Below are 21,313 nucleotides of genomic sequence, written 5' to 3'. Positions count from 1 at the left end.
CTCTTTGTCTGTTGCTCTCAAATAAATAAATAAAAATAACAAAAAAAATTTTTAAAACAGAATGTGGCAAACTAATGGGGTGTGGTGGGGCACGCCTTTAATCCCAGCACTTGGGAGGCAGAGGTGGGAGGATCTCCATGAGTTCAAGGCCACTCTGAGACTCCATAGTGAAATCCAGGTCAGCCTGGGGCTAGAGTGAGACCTTACCTCAAAACTCAAAATAATTTAAAAAAAAAAATGACAAAACCTACCAGGGGCTTCCAAACTACTTCTATCCTCTTTCAAATTAAAAGTTGTTGGGTGGGCTAGAGAGATGGCTTAGCGGTTAAGTGCTTGCCTGTGAAGCCTAAGGACCCCGGTTCGAGGCTCGGTTCCCCAGGTCCCACGTTAGCCAGATGCACAAGGGGGCACACACATCTGGAGTTCGTTTGCAGAGGCTGGAAGCCCTGGCGTGCCCATTCTCTCTCTCTCCCTCTATATGTCTTTCTCTCTGTGTCTGTCGCTCTCAAATAAATAAATAAAAAATTTAAAAAAAAAAAAAAAGTTGTTGGGTGAGCCAGGTGTGGTGTCACACGCCTTTAATCCCAGCACTCGGGAGGCAGAGGTAGGAGGATCACATGAGTCCAAGGCCACCCTGAGACTACAGAGTTAATTCCAGGTCAGCCTGGACCAGAGTGAGACCCTACCTCGAAAAAAAAAAAGTTGTTGGGGGAGGGTAGCTAAAATAAATTTTATGCTTACTGGATATCTTTACCTGTCCTTTGACCTACTAATTACATATCTGGGAATACATTCCAAGACTCAGAAAAGGACTTGCATACAAAGACACTCAATTTAATACAGTGAAACACTTGAAGCAATCTACATCTCCAACAGGAGTCAGGCCATTAAATTTCAGTGCATCCAGAAGAGGGAACAAGATGCTATGACTTAACAAGTATAAAAAAAAAAAAAAAAAAACAGACTGCAAAGTATTACAACATGAGCACATACATACACACAAATATACAAATATAAAATTCAAAAATGAAAATGCTAGCTAATGCTAATTAGTTGTGGCTATATTAAAGAGACAGGATTCGGGGTCATTTCTCCACTTTCTAAAATTTAAAATACATTTTATCCCCCACTTCTCTCTCTCCTTTTATGACTCCAAAGAGCAGGAACCATGCACGCCCAGTCCCCACTATGCAAACCCTGCTGCTCAGAGAAGGCTGAGGACCACATGGCCATTTTTGGTCTGTTTCTGGTTGTTTCTTATAAAAGGAGACCTACACACCCTCCCCAGAGAAAAATTGGCTCCCCTCTTGCCATCTCACCTCACCCTGTCTCCCTGTCCTCCCTCAGCTTCAAATTAGACTGGGCACACCATCTTTCCATGCAGATCTTCCCATCTCTCTCCAGGGGGACATGGGGAACTGTGTGCTATAAAGGAAAAGGCTATTCACAGGGAGCATCAAATTGAAGTGCAATCTGACAAATGACTCAAATCTGAATCGGCTGGTATTAAGATCTTGGAGTGGGCAGAGGAAAAAGCCTCTGTTCTCTAAAGGACATAATGGGACATTTAACAGATTTTTTTTCAAAGGGCAAATGAACAAACAAAACTCGGCATTTACGACTCAAATGGAGTCGGTGAGGAACAAGCCGCTTATTAAAAACGCTGCCTCAGAGGAAGCCAGCCAGGAGACTTGTTTCTCCCTAAGTGGCTTGCCGTTACTCTTGGTTTTCAAAATTATTTGGAGCCCTGGAGGCCAAGATCAATAATAATCCCTGTCTCAAAGAGAGCAGATGGCCAGAGCGCTGCATAAATACCTTTGAGCAGCTCCCACTCTGAAGGTGGGAGGAGGACAGATGACAAACCTTTCCCAGGAAATGATACAGCCACAAATGTGAGACCTGCACTTTACCAGGGGCTTCAGGCTGAGCCAAGACAACCCCACCCAAGAAAATCCCAATTTTGTTCATGAAGGACCCCAGTACACAAGGCCTTTCCACCCCCACAGTGAGAACAGTCCAGGCTTCTGAAATGGTGCTATAGCACACATAGATCCAGGGTCTTCTGAGGGGAGTTGGGCCAGTGAGGGCTCCCTCCCCAGCACAACTTGTGTAGCATGGTCGAAAACAGAGGTCAACGCTAAGACCCAGGTGGATCATGTATCCGCGTCTTCTCAGATGGTAATGAATGCTCCATGGCTGCACCTATGCCATCTCCCTCTGTAGACATGGCCGGCCACTGTCGGGATCCCTGTGAGAACACATTGTACATCCTGATGTGCCCTCACAGTACAGATCCCAGGGCTGGGCCACAGTCATGAGCATCACAAAATGTTCATCTTGCCCATGGAGACACAAGCCAGGCCTAAAGAAGCCTATGGATAGACCTGCTGACCCTACAGCGCCCTCGAGACCCTGCCACAGCAAAGGGGATTTCACTAAGAGGCCTCCTTCAGAAAGATATATCCTGGAAAAAAATCCTTAAGGTGTTTCATTTCTACAATTAACACATGGCAACGACGTTTTATTTACCTCAATTTGTTTTGTTGACTCAAGTCTGCTGTTTCCCTGGAAACCCATGCAGGAGAGATCAAAAATGGTTTTCTTCAGGTGCTGGTTATCGGTATACAGTTCCTTCACAAGCTGTATGAGATCGTTGACCTGGGAGGCAAGAACAAGGAGGTAGACTCTCCACACACACCCTCCCAGGCAAGGCAGGCTGCCTGATTTAAGCCTCAGCTCCTGTGTCTACAGAATGGGTTAGCAAGAGGAGCCACCCAATCACAATCATGGCACCCTGAAAGCTTGACATGGTTTCAGCAGTCAGTCAATGGCAGCTAATGCTACCACTCTCTCTGCCTTGCGGAGGAAGTTTGTCCCTCTGTCAGTCTTGTTTAATAGCACAGGAATTCTTTGTACAGTTATCTAGCAATGTCAGTAATAATGACTTGTTCTTCCTAACACAATTTACAACCACAAAAATACTCCTATGACCTATAGTCAACCAGTTGTTCCCTGTAAAAATACTGAGGAGGTGGATAGGCTAGGGTGTCTATGCCATCTTACAGCAGAGAACCAGAGACAAAAGAAGCACACCATCCCAGGTGCCATAGCTGGAGCATCTGGAAGACAGCATGAGGTATAGCAAGGGCCAAAGTGCCAGATCATGAGCAACAGGGTAGCCTCCTCCAAAGAGGGCCTCCAGCCCGGAGTCAGGATGCCAAGGCTCCAAGACAGTGTTCCTGCAGGACAGGCCTTGCTAGGCCAGGTGCACAGGCAACTGAAATGATACACCTTGGTTTTGTGCAAGCTACAAATCCCAGTGTCTGGCAATCTTTCAAATTCTTCTTAACAGGAGTAATCATTAGCCCTTCAAATAAAGTAGAGCACCCACCCTGTCCACACATGGTAAATATTCAATATATCTAAACAGGAATAAAAATAGATCCATTCTCCAAGGAGGCTATAGTGGGGAAAAGAGGACACTGTGAGTCTATAAACACTAAGTGTCAAGCAAATGAGCTATGCATTGCCCTGCCCACAGCACAGTAGTCCCAGCAGCAGACACTGCCATCTCCACTCTCTTCACCTGCAAGAACTAACCACTGCCTTGAGGTGCCTTGTCTGTTGCTCTGAAATAACCCAACCTTTGTAATTTTCCTTGCTATTTCTTACCTCCTTACTTTACTTATATCTGCTGAGAAAACCCTCCCTATGGATAAACCCCTATTCATCCTACAAAATACACTTCAGGTCTCACTTCCATTGAGAAGCTTCCCAATATAGAGTAAGGAAGAATCAACCTCCCCTGCATATCTCTACCCCTTGTGGGGCCCTTCTTACTGCAACCCCTGCACACCACATGCCCTTATTTATTTACATGCATGCCTTCTCTACCAGAACAGGAACTGTTCCATGGATGATGACTTTACAATATGTTATACAATCATATGTTCATACTTCCTATTAACAATGGTTCATAGAACTTTGAAACAATGTCCTTTGAATCTTACCATGGATCTACAGATTTCCATTAAAAATAAAGATAGGTTAATCAAATTTGGAACTATATTCATTCAAAGGTAACTACTGGATCCTACTATGTGCACCAGGTCCTAGGTTTGCAGAACAAATATGACAGAAAATCTACATTCAAGAGGCTCACAAGCTAGATATGAGTAAGAAGAATCACCAGTCACTATGACAGGAATATCCATTAGACTCAAGAGCAGGGAGGTGAACAAGCTGAAGAAAAGTGGCTTGATCTTTGTGAGGGCTGGGCATCTTCCCTCAAAGACAGGAAGCCTCCACTGAGGTCCCCAACCTGAGCAGGAGAATACACCCTGGGTGAACTGGCTAGCCACATGCACAGGAGGAGCAGCACAGCAAGGCAGACGGCAGAGGAAAGGAGCTTTCAGAACCATGTAACTTCTGTGATTGGGAACCCAAGAGACAACAACAAAAAGCATGAGAAGTGAATAGGTCGATACCTTTTTCTTGAGTTCTTCTTGAGAAAAATGTTCCACTTGAAACTGACTGTGCTCTTCAAGGCAAATACTTAGGTAAGATGTTTGGTCACTATAAAATGAAAAAGGTTCTTCTGTCCAAAAATAAAGTAAAATAAAAAATGGGAGGGGGAGAACAAAGATTATCAGAAACAAGTCCTTCCAAGCTTGATATGCATGCCATCCACCTAAAGCAATGGAAAGGGGTGGAGAGGGGGGAAAGAAACCCACACAATGAGTTTAAAGCCGTCTTATAGCAAAAGTAATTTTCCCTGCTCTAGAAACAGACATCTCAATGTATGGTTTCTTCGTGGGCTATAGGTTTCTCTGTGGCCAAACCTGGGGTATATCAAATGTTGTGTCTAGAGACCATTCTGAGTGACACATGCAAATAGTGATTTCAGTTTAAGGCTGATTCTGCTTAGGGGAGAATACAGGAAAATTGGATGTGACCCCAAGGTAGAACTCAAGGGTCATAGAAGTGCCTCGTGTATTTTACTGGCCCCAGAGCCCTTGTGGGAGGCGAGAATGCCAAGTGCAGAAAGTGCCTGCTAGAGCAGTCCAAAATGGGCCCAGTCACCTATGTGTCAAGGTCTACTTCCCTTGCAGCACATGCCACATTCTAAGAGTGGGGGCCTTCACTGAGTGCAGCATCTACACACAGAATCTCATTTAATGTGTGGTTAGGGCTGGTGCTCCTAGAGAACATGACACCCTAGACCTCAGAAGAGCACCCTCTAGCTCAAATCTGGGCAAATCCACCCATTCCAGCCTAGCTTGGCTCCATCTCTTTACCCATAAAATGAAGTTTACAGGTTTGAAAGGATCAGAGGTGAGAAGATCAGAGTCTAGCCACTTATACGTATATACAGATTGTGCCTAAGAAATGTCAAGCCCAACACAGCTATTACTAGTTTTTGCCACATGTGCCAGGCACCAGGGCTAGAGATAGAGAAAGGAGTATACGCCAATGCAGACTTAGAGGGCTCAGCTTCCAGCATGGAAAAGGCCAGATGCACTGCGATGGGCTCTGCACTGCTGTCCATGGGCCCTCACCCTGCTGCTCTCCCCACATGAATCTCAAATAGTCGTGGGCCCTCTATAATGGGAGCCAGGGCCGAAAGAGCAGGCTGCTAGTCCCTGATGACATCTGGAACTAGGAGCAGCAAATGATGCAGAGAACAGAGGCAGGTAGGACATAATTCTGTCACACACTTCTGCCCAATGAAGTTTGCAGAGCCCTTCTACTCAGAAGGCTAAAGCTAGGCTGATAAAGAGTAGATAAGCCAACATCAACCAAGTCACCACATGGATGATTCTGTGGTCATTTAACATCCTCAAGGAGTTTTAGGGCTCCTTCAAATGAACCAAGCCCCCCTCCCCACGCACACGCCGTGCCAAAGCTAAGGGAAGCACATAGGAGCACGTACCTTCGCGCCTCTGGTTTTCACTGAGTTGCTCCTGCAAAGCCTTCTGCAGATTCTGATATGTGAGCACTGCATGCTCGAGCTGCTTCCGCAGGGCAAGAACGTCCTTTAACTCAGCCTGCAGGCCACTGACACTTGGTAAAACAAGACATCACCAGTTGTAAAACACACTTATTTGTGCCTTAAGATACAAATTTGTGATTTTTATACCACCTGTGGGGTATTTTGGCTATAAAAGCAAATGCATATTTATTACAGAAAAGTTTTAATATAAAAGCAAAGAGAAAACAAAAATCATCAAGATCTCACTACCAAACGACACACAGTGAACTGTATTTCTTAATCTCTTTCTCCACAATATTTTTACATGGTTTAAATAATATTGGGCATGCAATGCAAACTGTGTATTCCTTAAATTTGTAGAACTTTTGGGAATGTCTTTAAATGGGTGCCATAATCAGGAGAATATTCCACTATTTACTTTACCCACACCCCTATTAGTGGACAGATGGTGACTCCAAATCTTGTTACAAACCTAACAGGTAAAAATAACCTAATTCTCCAGAATGGCCCAATGTTTGGAATAAAGCCTTCAGTGGGCTTGTAGTACAAGGGGAGGCTCTCTCACCTGACACCCAAGCTTCAGAAAACAGAAAGAGAAGATTTCTGTTGTGTGCCCATCAAGGAGGTCATACTGGAGTTAAAGGTGAAGGACAGAAGGAAAGAAAAAATGAGGAAGAGTGAGTTCACAAGAAGACAGAAAACCAACTTACAGGACAACAGAACTTTACTGTTGTAAGGTTAACCATTCAAAAATGCACACAGGGATATTTATCCATGGAGGAAAGGAGTATCAAGTTTTACATCTGAGTCAATATACTACAGCTGTACAGAGAACTAGTACGGAAGGAGAGCCCCAGAACCCAGGGAGACCACGAATATGCACACCTCATATTGTTGTATTAATTATAAGGTGTCCTTGCCAAAAGAACTTTCTCCAATGACAAGAATGTTCTATACACTGTCTAATACAGTAGTGAACTAACTAATGTGCCTACCAGACATCTTAAATGTGACTTAGTATACCAAGGAACTGAATGCTTAATGTTATTCAGCTTAAAGAGGATATATGTCTACTAGCTAGTCTAGTGAACAGGGCAAATCCATAGGAAAGGCTATAGGCTTGCACCCATGGTAAGTGGTACTGATCTCAAACACCTGAACCCAACTCTCAGAGAAACAGAGAGAGCCTGCTGATGTCTGCACAGCATAACAGTGTTTCAATATACATCTCTGTGCCTAGTATGTGCTTTGGCATGCAGGTTATAGTCTTAAGGATTTCCAGCAGTGTAATTAGTGGGTAAAAGTGTATTGCATCTTTAAGGCTACTAAACACTCAAGCAGAGCAGGAAGGCTTTTTTTTTTTTTTTTCTTTAGAAAGCCTTTTTAAACATAAGAAAGATATCGCTCTCTGCTCAGCATCTGACCTACACTTCTCTGAAAGGTTCACCGATGCTTTGTAATTATCTGTAAAACTGAATAAAAACAGGGGTTTTCCAGGGAGAGTGCTCATAAGCTTTCATTAGATTTTTCCAAATGGGTCTTAGCCCCAAATTGTCAGGAGCTGTTGCTATGAATATGTGTGCCATAGACACAGTCCTACTTCTCCTTCAGGGATATTTATTTCCAGCTCCATCCATGGAACTGCATACATAAATCAACATATATTGGGAATAAAATAAACCATCATGTCTAATCTGCTATGCTTGCTGCACTGATGACAGTTCGTGGGGAAGCTATCTTCATACAAGGGAAGGGCCCTACAAGCAACTTGTATCTAGTTCCATTACCAAACAATCATAACGATCAATTTTTATGGATGATGGAAACCCTTCCAGAAGTGTGGGCACAGTGCTTGCTAGGATGTGGTGTGCTGCAGACATTTAACCAAAAGGCAAAGGAGACTATTTCAGCCAACCTCTTGCCATGATGCTGGGGAGATTAGCCCACGCCCTCCTCCATTTCTGACAGGCAAAGTGCACACAGCTGCAGCTCCTGGGTCTTTTGCTGATGTTGTCCCAACTCCTAAATACTTTCAACATGTGAGGAGTTGTGGACCAAAGGTATTTTTCTCAGAAAGAAAAAAAGAGCCCTATGTGTTCACTTTGGAATGGTGTGGAACAAAGGTACAACCATGAGCAGAAATATGGAGTCCAAAGAAGCTAAGCTCGGTACAGCACCACTAAGCAGCTTCCCAACCCGGGGTCAGTCTGCTGAACTGCCTTACCTGAAAACTGGAGCAATGATACTGTTCTGTGGACTTGGTTTGGGGGAGTTGAGATGGTGCGTGAGAGAGAGCTTGGCACAGTGCCTAAAACATACCAGACATTGAACAACCACCCTTCTTCCCCAATAGTTCTCACATGATAGATCTGAGCCAAATTTTCTGTTTCTCAGGAGTTACCATAGGGGTTCACACCTGCAGATGATTTTTACACTGGTCCTGGGGAACTCAGGTACTCACACTTGTACAGCAAATACTTTAGGTATCCAGTGAGCCATCTCCCCAGCCCAGCTACCAACTTTTGAGTATTGAGGTGAAGGTGACTCAAGCCACTCCTGGCAGCCCACCCACAGCCATTCTCCTGCTGTCCTACTTGAATCCTAAGAACACCTTTTGCCTCTAATCACAACCTTTACTGTGAGCTTCCAGACTGAACAATACTGGAGTTTACAACTGGGAGTGCCAGTTAGCCTCACCCACAAATCTGTCCTCTTGGATATAACCCAGGTCTGAGGATCCAAAATTCCACTAGAAGCTGAGTTTATGTACATTGGGGTAGGAAGGCTTACATAAGCTTTTCATGTTGTTATTTCTAGTAAGTGTTGTCACTTACTGCTTCCAGTGTGCTAGGCAGCATTAGAATTTGCCCAGTTATCTGCCTTTATCAAACCCTGAAGGCCAACAGACAGGATAAGTAGACAAGCAAGCAGGTTAGCAGATAGTAAGTTGGGAGATGGACAGGATAAAAGGTGGTACAGAAGCAAGTAAGAGGAAGGAAAGGAGAAAGTAAGGTAAGTAGGAAAGCAGAGAGGTGAGTTAGGGGGTAGGTACAGCGGGTTAGTGAGAACTAAAACTCCTAGAAAGAAGCCACACCTGCATGGGACATCCTACATCCTACAACATCAGTGATTGTGGTGACTTGGAATGTTGTAGATCTAGATCCAAATTATCTTGGGCTATCTAAGCACCTTGAATAGCCATTTACTACCCACCTCACTGTGTGATTTAACATTCTATAATTACATAAATCCTATAGAATCTACAAACGGACCCCTAGATTCCACAAACTCAAAAGCTAAGAATGTCATCAGACAGCATCGGAATATCAGATATCTATTTCAGAGATTTCCCTCCTTTGCAGTAACCCACCCACCTGATGTTTTCACCAATGTGTTTCAAGTGTTTTGAATTATCACTGTCTTTGTTCTGTTACTATAAAAACTTCATGAGCTGGCTTCCATCTCAATTAATTAAAAAGAACAATAAAACTTCATTTTAATTAAAACAAACTTCATGAGACTGTTATGATGTTGAAACATGATATTTGAGGGAATGCAAATCTGTGTTCCTGGGCCATGGGCACTCCCTTTAGCTCCAGAATCAACTATCTCTTACTCCCTTTTAGGTGTGAGCTGTGTCTTGCACATTAACAATAAGCAGGTAGAGCCAGTCCATCTCTACCACACAAACACAGACTGCTGCTCAGGGGATGAAATGGCAGCTATAAGCTCAGTGCTGCTGAGGGTAGAGCTGGTATGTGGACCCAGGTCTGTCTCTCCTAAGGTATAATGAGTCTGAAGATATACAGGAAACCTTTTAAGCATCCTGGTTAGTCAGTCATAGCCCTGACCCACTTCAGTTTTATCCATGTTTTTTATTCATTAGGAAAGAGCTTGCAAAACTCGAAGCCATCCAGGATGGTGAGAGGGCCTGAGAGCTCTACACCTGTCTACCGAGCTTCCGGTGCCGAATCTACAATGGCTCCCTCCCACAGAAGCTACACAACATCAAAGCAAAATTTGTTCCATCCCTTGGAGCGTCCCAACCTGACTCCATGCCTCCTCCAGTGAAGCACTTGAGGAAGAGGCATGCTTTGCCCAGTTTCATCATCATGCCTCTGTTTTCTGCAAACTCATTTCATATCGAACTTCAGTGCTGCACAGGGCATTCTTGTCCAAGAGCCCTCCCTCAGTGTCTGCCCTGCCAAGCCGGAGCCAGCAGAGAACCCTGCCCTGAGGGAAGCATGAAGGGACATGGAAGGGCAATGGGAGTGGGAGTGAGCTGAACCTCCTGACACGAGAACACTCAGGTTAATTCTGAAGGAGGGGGGACAGACAGCAGGGCCAAAAGAATAGGAGGGAGGAAAGAGTAACAGGACAGAGGGAGGGCATAGGCAGGTGCATGCAGCCAGGAAACAATAAAGAGCTGAGTCTAAGTGAGGGTGATTGAAGTTCCTGTTATGGAAATTTTTGGACATATTCAGGATAAGATAAACTATGGTAAGGAATCCCTGTCCTAGTCCCCTACTCCAGCCCAACCAGTAGGCTAGGGCCAATCATGTGCCATTGCTCTCCCTGCCTTTGTCTGATTCGCTACTATCTTGATTTTTTATTATTATTTATTTATTTGAGAGTGATAGACAGAGAGAGAATGGGCACATCAGGGGCTCCAGCCACTGCAAACAAACTCCACACACATGTGCCCCCTTGTACATCTGGCTTATGTGGGTCCTGGGAAATCAAGCCTCAAACTGGGATCCATAGGCTTCACAGGCAAGTGCTTAACTGCTAAGCCATCTCTCCAGCCCTATTTTGAAAATTTTTATGAATCCCAGACATCATATCCTTATCCTTCCAACTATAGCTATCCCCACATACAGACTGAACTGTTTTCTTTTTAAACAAATGTGTGTGTGTGTAGTATGGGTGTGCATGTTCATGTGTTGAACATGTATGTGCATGCATATTTGGCCAGAGGCCAACATCAGGTGTCTTCCTCAGTCTTTTTCTATCATATTTTATTTATATATCTGGGTTATTTTGTGAATGTATATAGTTTGTGCATAGTGAATACAGCTGTACGTGCAGCCATGTGCATGCACAGGGAGCCTGAGTAGGTGTCTTCCTTTATCATTCTTCCACTGTTTCCTTGAGATGAAGTCTCTTGCTAAACCTGGAGCTTACATTTTCTGTCAGACTGGTTGACCAGAAAGCCCTGGTGAGTCTCTTGTCTCTGCTCCCCACAGGACTAGGGTTATAGAAACACATAGCCATGCCTGGCTTTATATGTGGGTGATAGGGATTAAACTCAGGTCCTCATGCTTGTGTGACAAGTGCTCTTACCCACTGGGCCATCTCCCCAGCCTCCACTTTATTTTTCTAGACAAAGTCTCCCACTGAACCTAGAGCTCACCAATTCCATTAGTGTAGCTAGCCAGCAAGACCTAAGGATCCTCCTGTCTCTACCTCTCCACCTTCCCAGCACTGAGATTACAGGTGCATACCACTATAATGAGAATTTTAATGTGGGTGCTTGGGCTACCAACTCAGATCCTCATGCTTGCACAACAAGCACTTTTTCTACTGGGCCATCTTCCCAGATCCTAGACTGATTATTTTTAATGCAAAAAATTCCTCAAGGCCAACCCTGCATTTACAGTTGCACAGACAGAGGTCCAGAACAGGAGGATAGGAGAGCCAGGACTAGAAGACCACTGGCTCACAATTGGTTCTCCTCACCACCCCTCACTGGTAACAAATTATGTCAGCAATTCTACAGGCACAGATCACAGAGCCCTGTGTCCCAGAGTTCTATGAATACCTATGTGACCTTGAACAAGTCACTTAATCTCTCTTAGTTTTCCTGGACTCATATGAGATATGGACAGCATTATCATTTACCTCAAAGATAGATGTAATCATCTGAAAGAATACAAATGGAATAACTTTCCATATATATAATACAGCATGTTTTTAAATCTGAGTAAGTATTTGAAAACCTAATTGTGTTGGACTGTTAATCAGGGCGATCACCTTCAGCACTTGCAAGCTTGCCAAGCTAACGGGTAGGGCTTTGCTTGCTCAGAATCCACCAGCATTGAAAAACAGCAGGTAGTGTCCAACAGAAACCCTTACCTGTCTGAGTCCTGCAGAGACTTCACCAGATGGGCATAAATGGCCTGCTCCTTCTTTAAGACCTGGACCAACTCTTCATAGTCTGATTGCTGCTTTTCCTGGAAATGACAACTGGGTATCAGACATTAGGGGGAGAAGCAAAGAAATACAAGCTTCTATTGTGTAAATGAATGTGGCTAGCTCTGGTTTTCAAAACCACAGGAGATGAGGCCCTGGACCAGGCTCTGGCTCATGCCACAGTCACACAGCACCACCTGCAGGAGGAGTGGGGAATGCCAGGCTACACAGCCAGCTATAAAGTGCACTCCCACAAAAGGCCCCAGTGCTTCCAAGGTGGCACAGTATACTGAGAGGTAATGGAAACTTTGAGAAGTGGGGCCTAGTAAGAGGTCCTAATTGAGTATCACTGAGGTGTGCCTTCAAGGGGGGACCCCCAATCCCTTCTTCTCTCTTTTGATTCATGGACATGAAGGGAGCAGTTGGCTCTACCACACACTGTTCCTTTCATTGTCCAGCATAATGGGTCAGCATGATCATGAACTAGAACCTCCAAAACTTTAAGTTAAAACAAACCTTTTCTCTTTATAAGATAATTATCTTGAGTGTTCCCTTGCAGTAATATGAAACTGGCTGATACACAACACAAGGCTTAGCTGTGCTCCCAATACCCAGAAGCTGCTATGAAACATCCATCCTCTTGAACTTCCAGCCCTCAGAACTGCTGGCCATTGACTTCACAATGCTACAAAGTATGCCTTGCAATGCTTGCTGTTGTTCCAAGGAGAAAGTCACAAACCAAAATATAAAAAACAAACTACGGACAAAAGATTTATAGTCCAGGTGAAGTCAAGTGAGTGGCCCCTAAGATACATCCATTATAGAGTCCCCTAAGATACATCCATTATAGAGTAATGAGAAAGCCAAGTTGGACCTCTGCCACTTGGGTAAGTAGAGTAACAGACTATGTGAGACTCAGCCCATCTTTTATGAATTGGGATATAATTTTGTGAATCAATGTTCATAAATGTGAATTTTCCTTTAAGTTCAAACTTTGGTCTAGCCACTAGGCAGTTTTGGGATTTGGAAAGTTACTTACTAATAGCTTGGTACATATAAAATAGTGGTTGATAACCACTACCTCATGGAGTTATGGAGCAGATGAAAATACACTATGTATTCAAAGGAACCAAGGTCTTCTGGAGAAATGGTTAATTCCAGTGCTGGGACAAAAGACAAGTGGCCTGATATTCATAAGCTCACAGTGGCTGACACCACCTACACAAGATCTGCATAACAGGAGGAAAAAAATGATAATGTCCAAGTAGAAGACAGACTAGTTGGAGAGGGATTTAGGGGAGAAAAGATTTGGGACAGGGAAAAGGGAAGGTGGTGGAAGGGAATTATGATCATGTTTTATTGCTTATATGTATGAAAATTGTCAATAAAAAGCTACAAAAAAAAGACATTGGGAGCCGAGCATGGTGGCACATGCCTTTATTCCCAGCACTGGGGAGGCAGAGGTAGGAGGATAGCCATGAGTTCAAGGCCACCCTGACACTATAGAGTGAATTTCAGGACAGCCTGAACTACAGTGAGACCCTACCTCAAAAAAAAAAAAGAAAGAAAGAAAAAGAAAAAAAGACATTGGGGGCAATAGATAATGTGTACCAGACAATACATGTTTAAAGATTTTACTAGTGGTTGCCTGGGACTTGGCAGAGTTGCCAATTAGAAGACAGGTTTTCAGTTACACATGACAAGTGAGTTCTGGGGATAGGGTGTACAGCATGGTGACTGAGGTGGACAACAGTATACGCACACTTGAAATCTAGTATACGCATACTTGAAATCTAGTATACGCACACTTGAAATCTAGTATACGCACACTTGAAATCTAGTATACACACACTTGAAATCTGTTACACAGGTAGGTCTTAAGTGTACTCATTACAAAGAAAAAGTAACAATGTGAGGTTATGGATATATGAATTAACTTGATTACAGTGATCACAATGTTTACATACACTAAAACATTCATTAAATTGTACATATAATTTTGTGGCACTGGGGATCGTAAAGCTTTGCACTATAACACTAAATTATGTCCCCAGTATTAAAAAAAATTATTTTTGTCAGCTTTCATCCAATAAATTAAAAAGAAAATTTTCAAAAAAATAAATGCTTAAGTAACAATTATTACTTAGTTGCCCAAAGGACATTTGAGAAGCTCTCCCCTGCCAAGTCTGAGACAATGTGTGTGTCAAAACAATGACAGTTATAGAATAGAAACCACTGGAGAAGACAGATTCAGAAACCCACTGCTATGAACACTTAAGAACACACTGTTCTTTACAGTAATATGGTAATTAATAGATGTAGAAGGGATGATGGCATTAGAAAACATCGCCACTTGGCAACCATCATGGTCATAAACAATCAGGTCACTAGAACTATAGTGAAGTTGAAGATCGAGACTCTCAGAGACTTAGAATATTTCCCTCAAGATACTTCGATGAAAGGAGAAAAAAGTAAATGGTAATCAAAACCCCTGCTAAACAACATTCTCGTAAACTTATCAAAGTCAAGATAATAACAGGAGAAACGGAAATTGCGTATCACGGGACAGGACTCGATAAGAACACAGCATCACCACTTGTAATATTCCTACCAAAGATGCAGATTGAACTGAATCACCACAGAGACATGAGAAACCCACACTGAAGGCTGTCCTACAACATAACTGCCTAAGACACCTCAAAAAAAAAATCATAAGACTTGAAACAAGACTGGAAATCATGAGGTGTGATAGTGATATCCCTCCGTGTCCATGTGAAGAGCGTTTCTGAGACAGTTGATGAAACAGGAATGAGTCTGAGGGTTAAAAATAGTAAGGAGGGGCTAGAGGGGTGACTTAGCGGTTAAGGTGTTTGCCTGAAAAGCCAAAGGACCCAGGTTTGATCCCCCAGGACCCACGTTAGCCAGATGCACAAGGGGGTGCACATGTCTGGAGTTTGTTTGCAGTGGCTGGAGGCCCTGGCACATCCTTTGTCTCCCTCTCTCTCTCTCCCCCGCCCCTACATCTTTCTCTGTCAAATAAATAACAAAAAAAATTTTAATGTAGTAAGGAGTCTAGGCTAATTCCCTTCTTGTGGTAGCTGGCTGAGTATTTACAGGAAATTTACTTGAAAGTACTCATATGAGAAAGGGCTTCAGAAGGGCAACTTTCTCTTAGATGACTCAGAAAATAAAACCCTTTATTTTAATGACTTTTCTATAAATGTAAAATTACCTCAGCATAAAAAGTAAATGTTAAAACAACTGAGGTAAAGGTGTATGGGATAATTAACGATGTCAGGCCAGAACTAGGTGCTGTCTAAATGCTGACAGAATACTCACTTCATGGAGAAGTGGGTTCTACACTGTTGTTCAGTAGTTCACAGAAAAGTATAGTTCTTTCTGAACTTAAGAACCAGTGAGGACAGAGGTTCATGACCTGACTAAAATTTTGAGGCTGAATGAGTGTGAATGACTAAAGCAGCTGCTTATTTATGTCCACCAAGCACTGCCTTCAATCATGAGCTGAAAGAACACCGCTACTGCTGCAGACCGTGAGAACAGGGTAGCCCTTCATCTAAAGCAGTGGCAACGGTGTGTCACAGACATCCATTACTCTCACTACTCCTTCAAAGTTACAGTGCTTACTATGCTCACCACAAGATCTTGATATTATACATTAATTAAAAATACTGGGCCTGGGGCAGATAGCTTAGAGGTTAAAACACTTGCCTGCGAAGCCTAAGGACCCAGGTTCAACTCCTCAGAACCCACATAAGCCAGATACACATGCATCTGGAGTTCACTTGCAGTGGCACACCCATATTCATTCTCTCTCTCTCTCTCTCTCTCTCTCTCTCTCTCTCTCTCTCTCGCTCACTCACTCTCACGCGCTCTCTCTTCCTCTCTCTCTCCCCCTCCCTCCCTCCCTCCTTCTCTCTCTCTCTCTCCCTCTCTCTCTCAAATAAAAATAAAATTCTTTTAAAAAAATACTGGGCCTGAGGAGATGTTTCAGTGGGTTCAGTTACTTGCTTCACAAGCACGAGGACCTGATTTCATATCCCCAGCCATGATATGAAAAGCCAGGGGTGGCCATGCATGCCTGTAAGCCCAGGGCTAGGGAGAGTGAGACCAGCAGACACAGGAGGATGACTAGGGTTTGCTGGCCAGCCTAGCCAAAAAATGCTGAACTCCAGATTCATGAGAAACTTTGCTTAAGGAATACAGCAGGACACCTGACATTCTCCACTCTGGCCTGCACACATATGTGCACAAATACACACATTCACATATACAAAATATTCTATAGCATAATTTTTTTTTGAAGTAGGGTCTCACTGTAGCCCAGGCTGACCTGGAATTCACTATGTAGTCTAAGGGTAACCTTGAACTCACTGTGATCCTCCTACCTCTGCCTCTCAAGTCCTGGGATTAAAGTCATGCGTCACCATGCCTGGCTTATAGCACAGATTTTTATTATTTTGATAGCTGAATTTCAAGATATTTGGTTCCCTTTACAACCCAGTGAATGCATAATGTGTGTGCACATGCATGCACACACGTGCATGTGCACACACATGCACACACACACATTCCATGCATTTAAACATTTTCCCAGGACAGGCACCCTCAGTTCCAATTATACTATGAAGGGATGCAGAAAGCAGAAAGGCTAAGGACTCTGGGCCCAAGGCACACTGCTATGATTTCAACTCTGACAAGTCAAAGCCAGGGCACTGTATGCACATTTGGGGTTGGTAAGGGTACCAGGAGGCTGGCCCTGAGGGGCTAGCCACCTAGCTGGCAATGTCCAGCCTTTCTCTAAGCCATGACACATGCCACTGGCCCAGGAGCTCCCAAATGCCTCTCATGCAGTGCTATCCCTTGGGACTCAGCTCCTGCCTGCATATAGGCACCTGTACAGCCACAGCACCCTGAAAACAGAGACTAAGAGGAGCTGAAGACAAAGAAGCCCACCAAGTCTTCAAGTACGGAACACCATGCTAAGTGCTTTCCAGGCATTCGCTACTTGAATTCCTATAACAACACAGCTGTGTCTTCTCACCATTGTACATATGAGAAAAGTGACTGCGCCAAAGGTCAGGACCATGAAGTAAGGCATGAGCTCGAGGTCTATGCTTCTTGGTCCAACTATCACTTAGTGGTGCCAAGCACCAGGTGTTTGACAAGGCTAACATCACTATTGTAAGCCACATAAACCCAGCCAAGGAGTTAGGAAAAGCCAGTAACAAAATGAGGAAACTGCTGCATCTAAGCTCCTAACCTAAGAGGCAATGATGTTTAAGAGTATTGATTGTGTGTTGGTTACTCAACCTCTCTGTTTAACATCCTCACCTACAAATGGAACTAATGATTCTATATATCACAAGAGGTTTAGGAGATCAAATTAGCTAATATATACAAAGCTCTCAGAGTATTGTCTGGCATGGAGTGAAGACTTGATAAATGTCAGCTCTAAGTAGCATTCCAACACCCCAGGTGCCATGCCACATCTTCTACAGACAGCCTGTCTGGTCACAACACTGCAGGAAGCTATATTAATCTTCCCATTTTCAGATGATGAAGTTGAGTCTCTGGGAACAGAGGCAACTTGCTTGAGTCAATTCAGCTAACAACTGGTAAAGTCAGAGTGTGTGATTTTATGTAACTTTAAAGTTAATTAAGAAAGGGTAGTGGGGAAAGACCAGTAATGTGGAATTCTGCTGGATGCATACAATCTCAGGAAGCTGGGCTCTAGGTCCTAGGTGGGGTCAACCCACGGCTGAGTCGAGGCCCCAATGCCCAGCACAGCCCCTCTCCTTTTCTTATGGCACCTACACCCACCTTTCACCAGCATCTTCAAAGCCACCACTCTCATCAGCTTCTACCCTCACTCTTTCCACTACATCCCATCTCAGGGATACTGGGAAACCCTTTCCCAATCCTCAGAGACCCAACAGTCATCACTACTCCTCATTGCCACTCCAGGATGAACCTCACAGGATCTGCTCAGACCTAGTCTCACAGGAAGTCCTCCATGGCTAAGGAATATGTCCTCTGCTAGCCCCCACGGACCTTCACCCAATGTGTGTGTGCCAACTACCTGCTCATGGTCTGGGTGGCTTGGTATGTGGACAGCATCCTACACCAGGCATAGTGTCTGGCACAAATCAAATGCTGCCACAAACACTTGCTGAACTAATGATTAAAGAGGTAAGAAGGAACACAGGGCCTGATATGAATCTTAAGAGCAGAGATTCCTGTGGATATTTTGCATAATGTAAGTCAGAGTGAGTCAACGTCTTCCTAGAAGCAAATTGCTCACCCATGTTAAATAAATGAACTCTTCGGAGCCATTTGCGTCCCATTTCATCAATCACCTATCCCCCTGCGTTGACTCATGCCCCATTAGAATGAAGTCATTTGGCTCCTTCAGCAGAGCTGACAGCCGAGTAGATCCCCTCAGCACAGACAGCGTGCCAGGCTGCCAAGGAGGAGGGGGAGGGCAGAGCACCTGCATGGCAGGAGCCCCACCTGGCCCCTACAAACAAGAAGCAGCCACAATAGGAGGACTCTCGTCCTAGAGACTTGCCACTGCTGTGCGTCCACTGTGTGGCTCTGCAGTGCATTCTCCGCAGCCCTCAAAGTGACCACCCACACACCAATGTTCCCCTGCCTCATCTCAGAATGTCCCTGAAACTCAGAGGCAAGTCCCAGGAAGACACCTCTCTTCTGTAAAGCCAGGAATGCTCCCTTGGGAATGCCAAGATTTACACAGACTTCAGACACCCACCCATGAGTCTCTGGATCTACCTCATGCCAAAGACAGAACCAAGATCTCAAGGTCCATCACACCACCTCAGGTGCCCCCTCCCCTCCTACCTGGCATCTGTAAGTGCCTCCAGTTTGCTCCCAGTTGAAATAACTTTGCATGGCTGCTGAGCTCAAATGACTCCATGCTGGCAACAACCCTAAGGTTTTTTAACCAGAATGCCTTCATTATTCCTGATCCTCTCAGAAGGAAGAAAGGTAATTCCCTACATCAAAGACTAGAAAAGTACACTTCTGTGAGATTTAGTGACTTGCCAAAGGTCACAGAGCTAGTTAAGTAGCAGGACTGGCATTATGTCCCCAAAGGGTGGGGGGAGGCACTCTCGGCTCTGCCGCAGCTACCTTAATGACTTGAAGAAAACACAGGTTACAGGCAGGCCACAATCAAGAGGCGGCAGACATGTGAAGAGAAGGTCTAATGCATCACTTATTAATCAGGACAAGCTAGTGGACTGGAAGATAGTGGGGTCTGTTTCAGCAGCTATGGTACAGCCCTGCAACAAAGACATTTGTTTTAATACTCAGGAAATTCAGCAGTATGTCCCAGCCATGTCAATGACCAAGTGATAAATCTCAGGATGCGGCAAGTTGCATAGTCAGTGTGTTTTATGCCCTCTTCTTCAATTCCCCAATCATCTAGTATTAATTCTCAGGATCATAAAATGATTAGCAGAAAAGCAGGCCACCCAGAGTCTGTGCAGACCCCAAGCTCTCTGTAGAAATGGGCAAAGGATAAATCCTAAATCAACACAAAATGGCCATGGGCACAGGAGAAGAAATCCACAATCTGTGCGCAGAAAGAACTACAACCTGAAAAGCAAACCTTTCCTACAAAAAAGGAAAAGAAAAAGAAAAGAAAAGAAATACTATGAGGCTACAAACAGCTAAGATTTCTTAAGTTGACACCTAGAAGTTTAATATTCTTAATTGGTAATTTATAATTCTTTATTCACAATTTGCTATTAGCCTTGCAGAACAGAATTAACCTTTCTTAAAATATTTTACCATTTTCCACAGAACTTAAATATCACCAGGATGTGTACAGTACCCAAACGCCGGGCAGCAGCTTCCTACCTGTTCTTATATTAGGGACCAAAGCATCACTCAGTGTGCACACATGCTTATTCCATTAATTATATTAACATTTACATGGTCAACCAATTTGCCATTTGAGAAGCACATCAAACATTTTGCATCATCACTAAACTGTTCCTCAAAACAGCAAAGTTTAACCACTGAATGTATGAATTGCCTGAAAGTTGTTATATTGCTTCAAGACTACCTTCTTATAACAAGTACACATCTCAATAGTCCTAACAACTTTGGTAAATAAATAATTGCAAGTTACAGTGACAAAATGTTAGTTCTCTAAAATACTTGGTTCTCTGACTCAGTGAAATGACAGAGCCAGGAGAGGAATCTGGGCACAGCCCAAAGGCTCCACTAGTCCATGCTGACACTCTCAAGAGGGTCAGCAAAATGCATATGCAATGGTCAGAATGAAGTAGGTGCTCCACTGTCCCCCAGCCATGCTCAGGAAAGGATCTGACTTTGAGGTGACCTGCAGCACAGTGCTAAGTGATTACCCAATCAAAATGAGGTATAATGCTCAAGCCCATCTGTATCTATTAGAAAACCAACCCTGGCCCATCTACTCCAACCACCCTGGCCACCCGTTTCCTCCCATGTGTTCCTAAGGGTACGTCCCACAGACCAGTAGCCGCAAGCGCAGGACCCAGCTCTCCACACCAGGCCTACTGCCTGAGTCTGTTCTGATGGCCGATGTCCATGCTATATGAGTTGTTATTTGCTTTGAGAATCACCTTTCACAAAACCACAGTCATAATCAGGGCCATTCATCAGACAACTAATTTGCCTAAGAGTTCTGTCTTTGCTACATATGAACTTAAAATAGATAAATAGAAAAATAAAAAGAACTTGGCCTACAGTTATCTGCTTTCCTTTCCCATGTGTGGCTGCCTCACCGTGTCATTCATGCAGGCACTAGGGCACTGTTCCAAAGCTAGGCACAGGTCTGAGCCCTGGACACATGATGAGTGCCAGTTCCTATCCTGGAAGTGCTCAGTCACGCTGCTACACAGGGACTCAGAAGAAAGGAAGCAGAAAGGCGGAGGACTACCAATAAGAGGAGTATATGTGCTATAGTGGAGGCCCGTAGAGTGCTATGGACCAGAGGAGTATATGTGCTGCAATGCAGGGCCCTGCTGAGTTCTGTGGGCCAGAGAAGGATATGTGCTATCCATACCAATGGCTAGGCACAAGCAAAGGTACACAGAGCCA

At 44.1% G+C, this 21,313-nt stretch overlaps 1 protein-coding gene across 4 annotated transcripts in view; it reads right to left on the bottom strand.

Annotated features, from left to right (window-relative positions):
* Cdk5rap2 (CDK5 regulatory subunit associated protein 2) overlaps window positions 1-21,313 on the bottom strand; it is a 234,187-nt gene that overhangs the window by 85,607 nt on the left and 127,267 nt on the right. For 3 of the 4 annotated variants that reach the window (XM_045150597.1, XM_045150610.1, XM_045150615.1), the window contains exons 15-18: window positions 12,128-12,225; window positions 5,933-6,063; window positions 4,488-4,597; window positions 2,530-2,658 (exon numbers count right to left, since the gene is read on the bottom strand). In XM_045150597.1, coding sequence (XP_045006532.1) covers window positions 2,530-2,658; window positions 4,488-4,597; window positions 5,933-6,063; window positions 12,128-12,225 — 468 coding nt within the window. The remainder of the gene's footprint in view (window positions 1-2,529; window positions 2,659-4,487; window positions 4,598-5,932; window positions 6,064-12,127; window positions 12,226-21,313) is intronic. The other variant, XM_045150604.1, reaches the window with a different exon arrangement.

Source organism: Jaculus jaculus, chromosome 1 (genome assembly GCF_020740685.1).
Source record: "Jaculus jaculus isolate mJacJac1 chromosome 1, mJacJac1.mat.Y.cur, whole genome shotgun sequence".
Taxonomy (NCBI): Eukaryota; Metazoa; Chordata; class Mammalia; order Rodentia; family Dipodidae; genus Jaculus; species Jaculus jaculus.
This window is presented reverse-complemented; position numbering and strand designations above follow the sequence as displayed.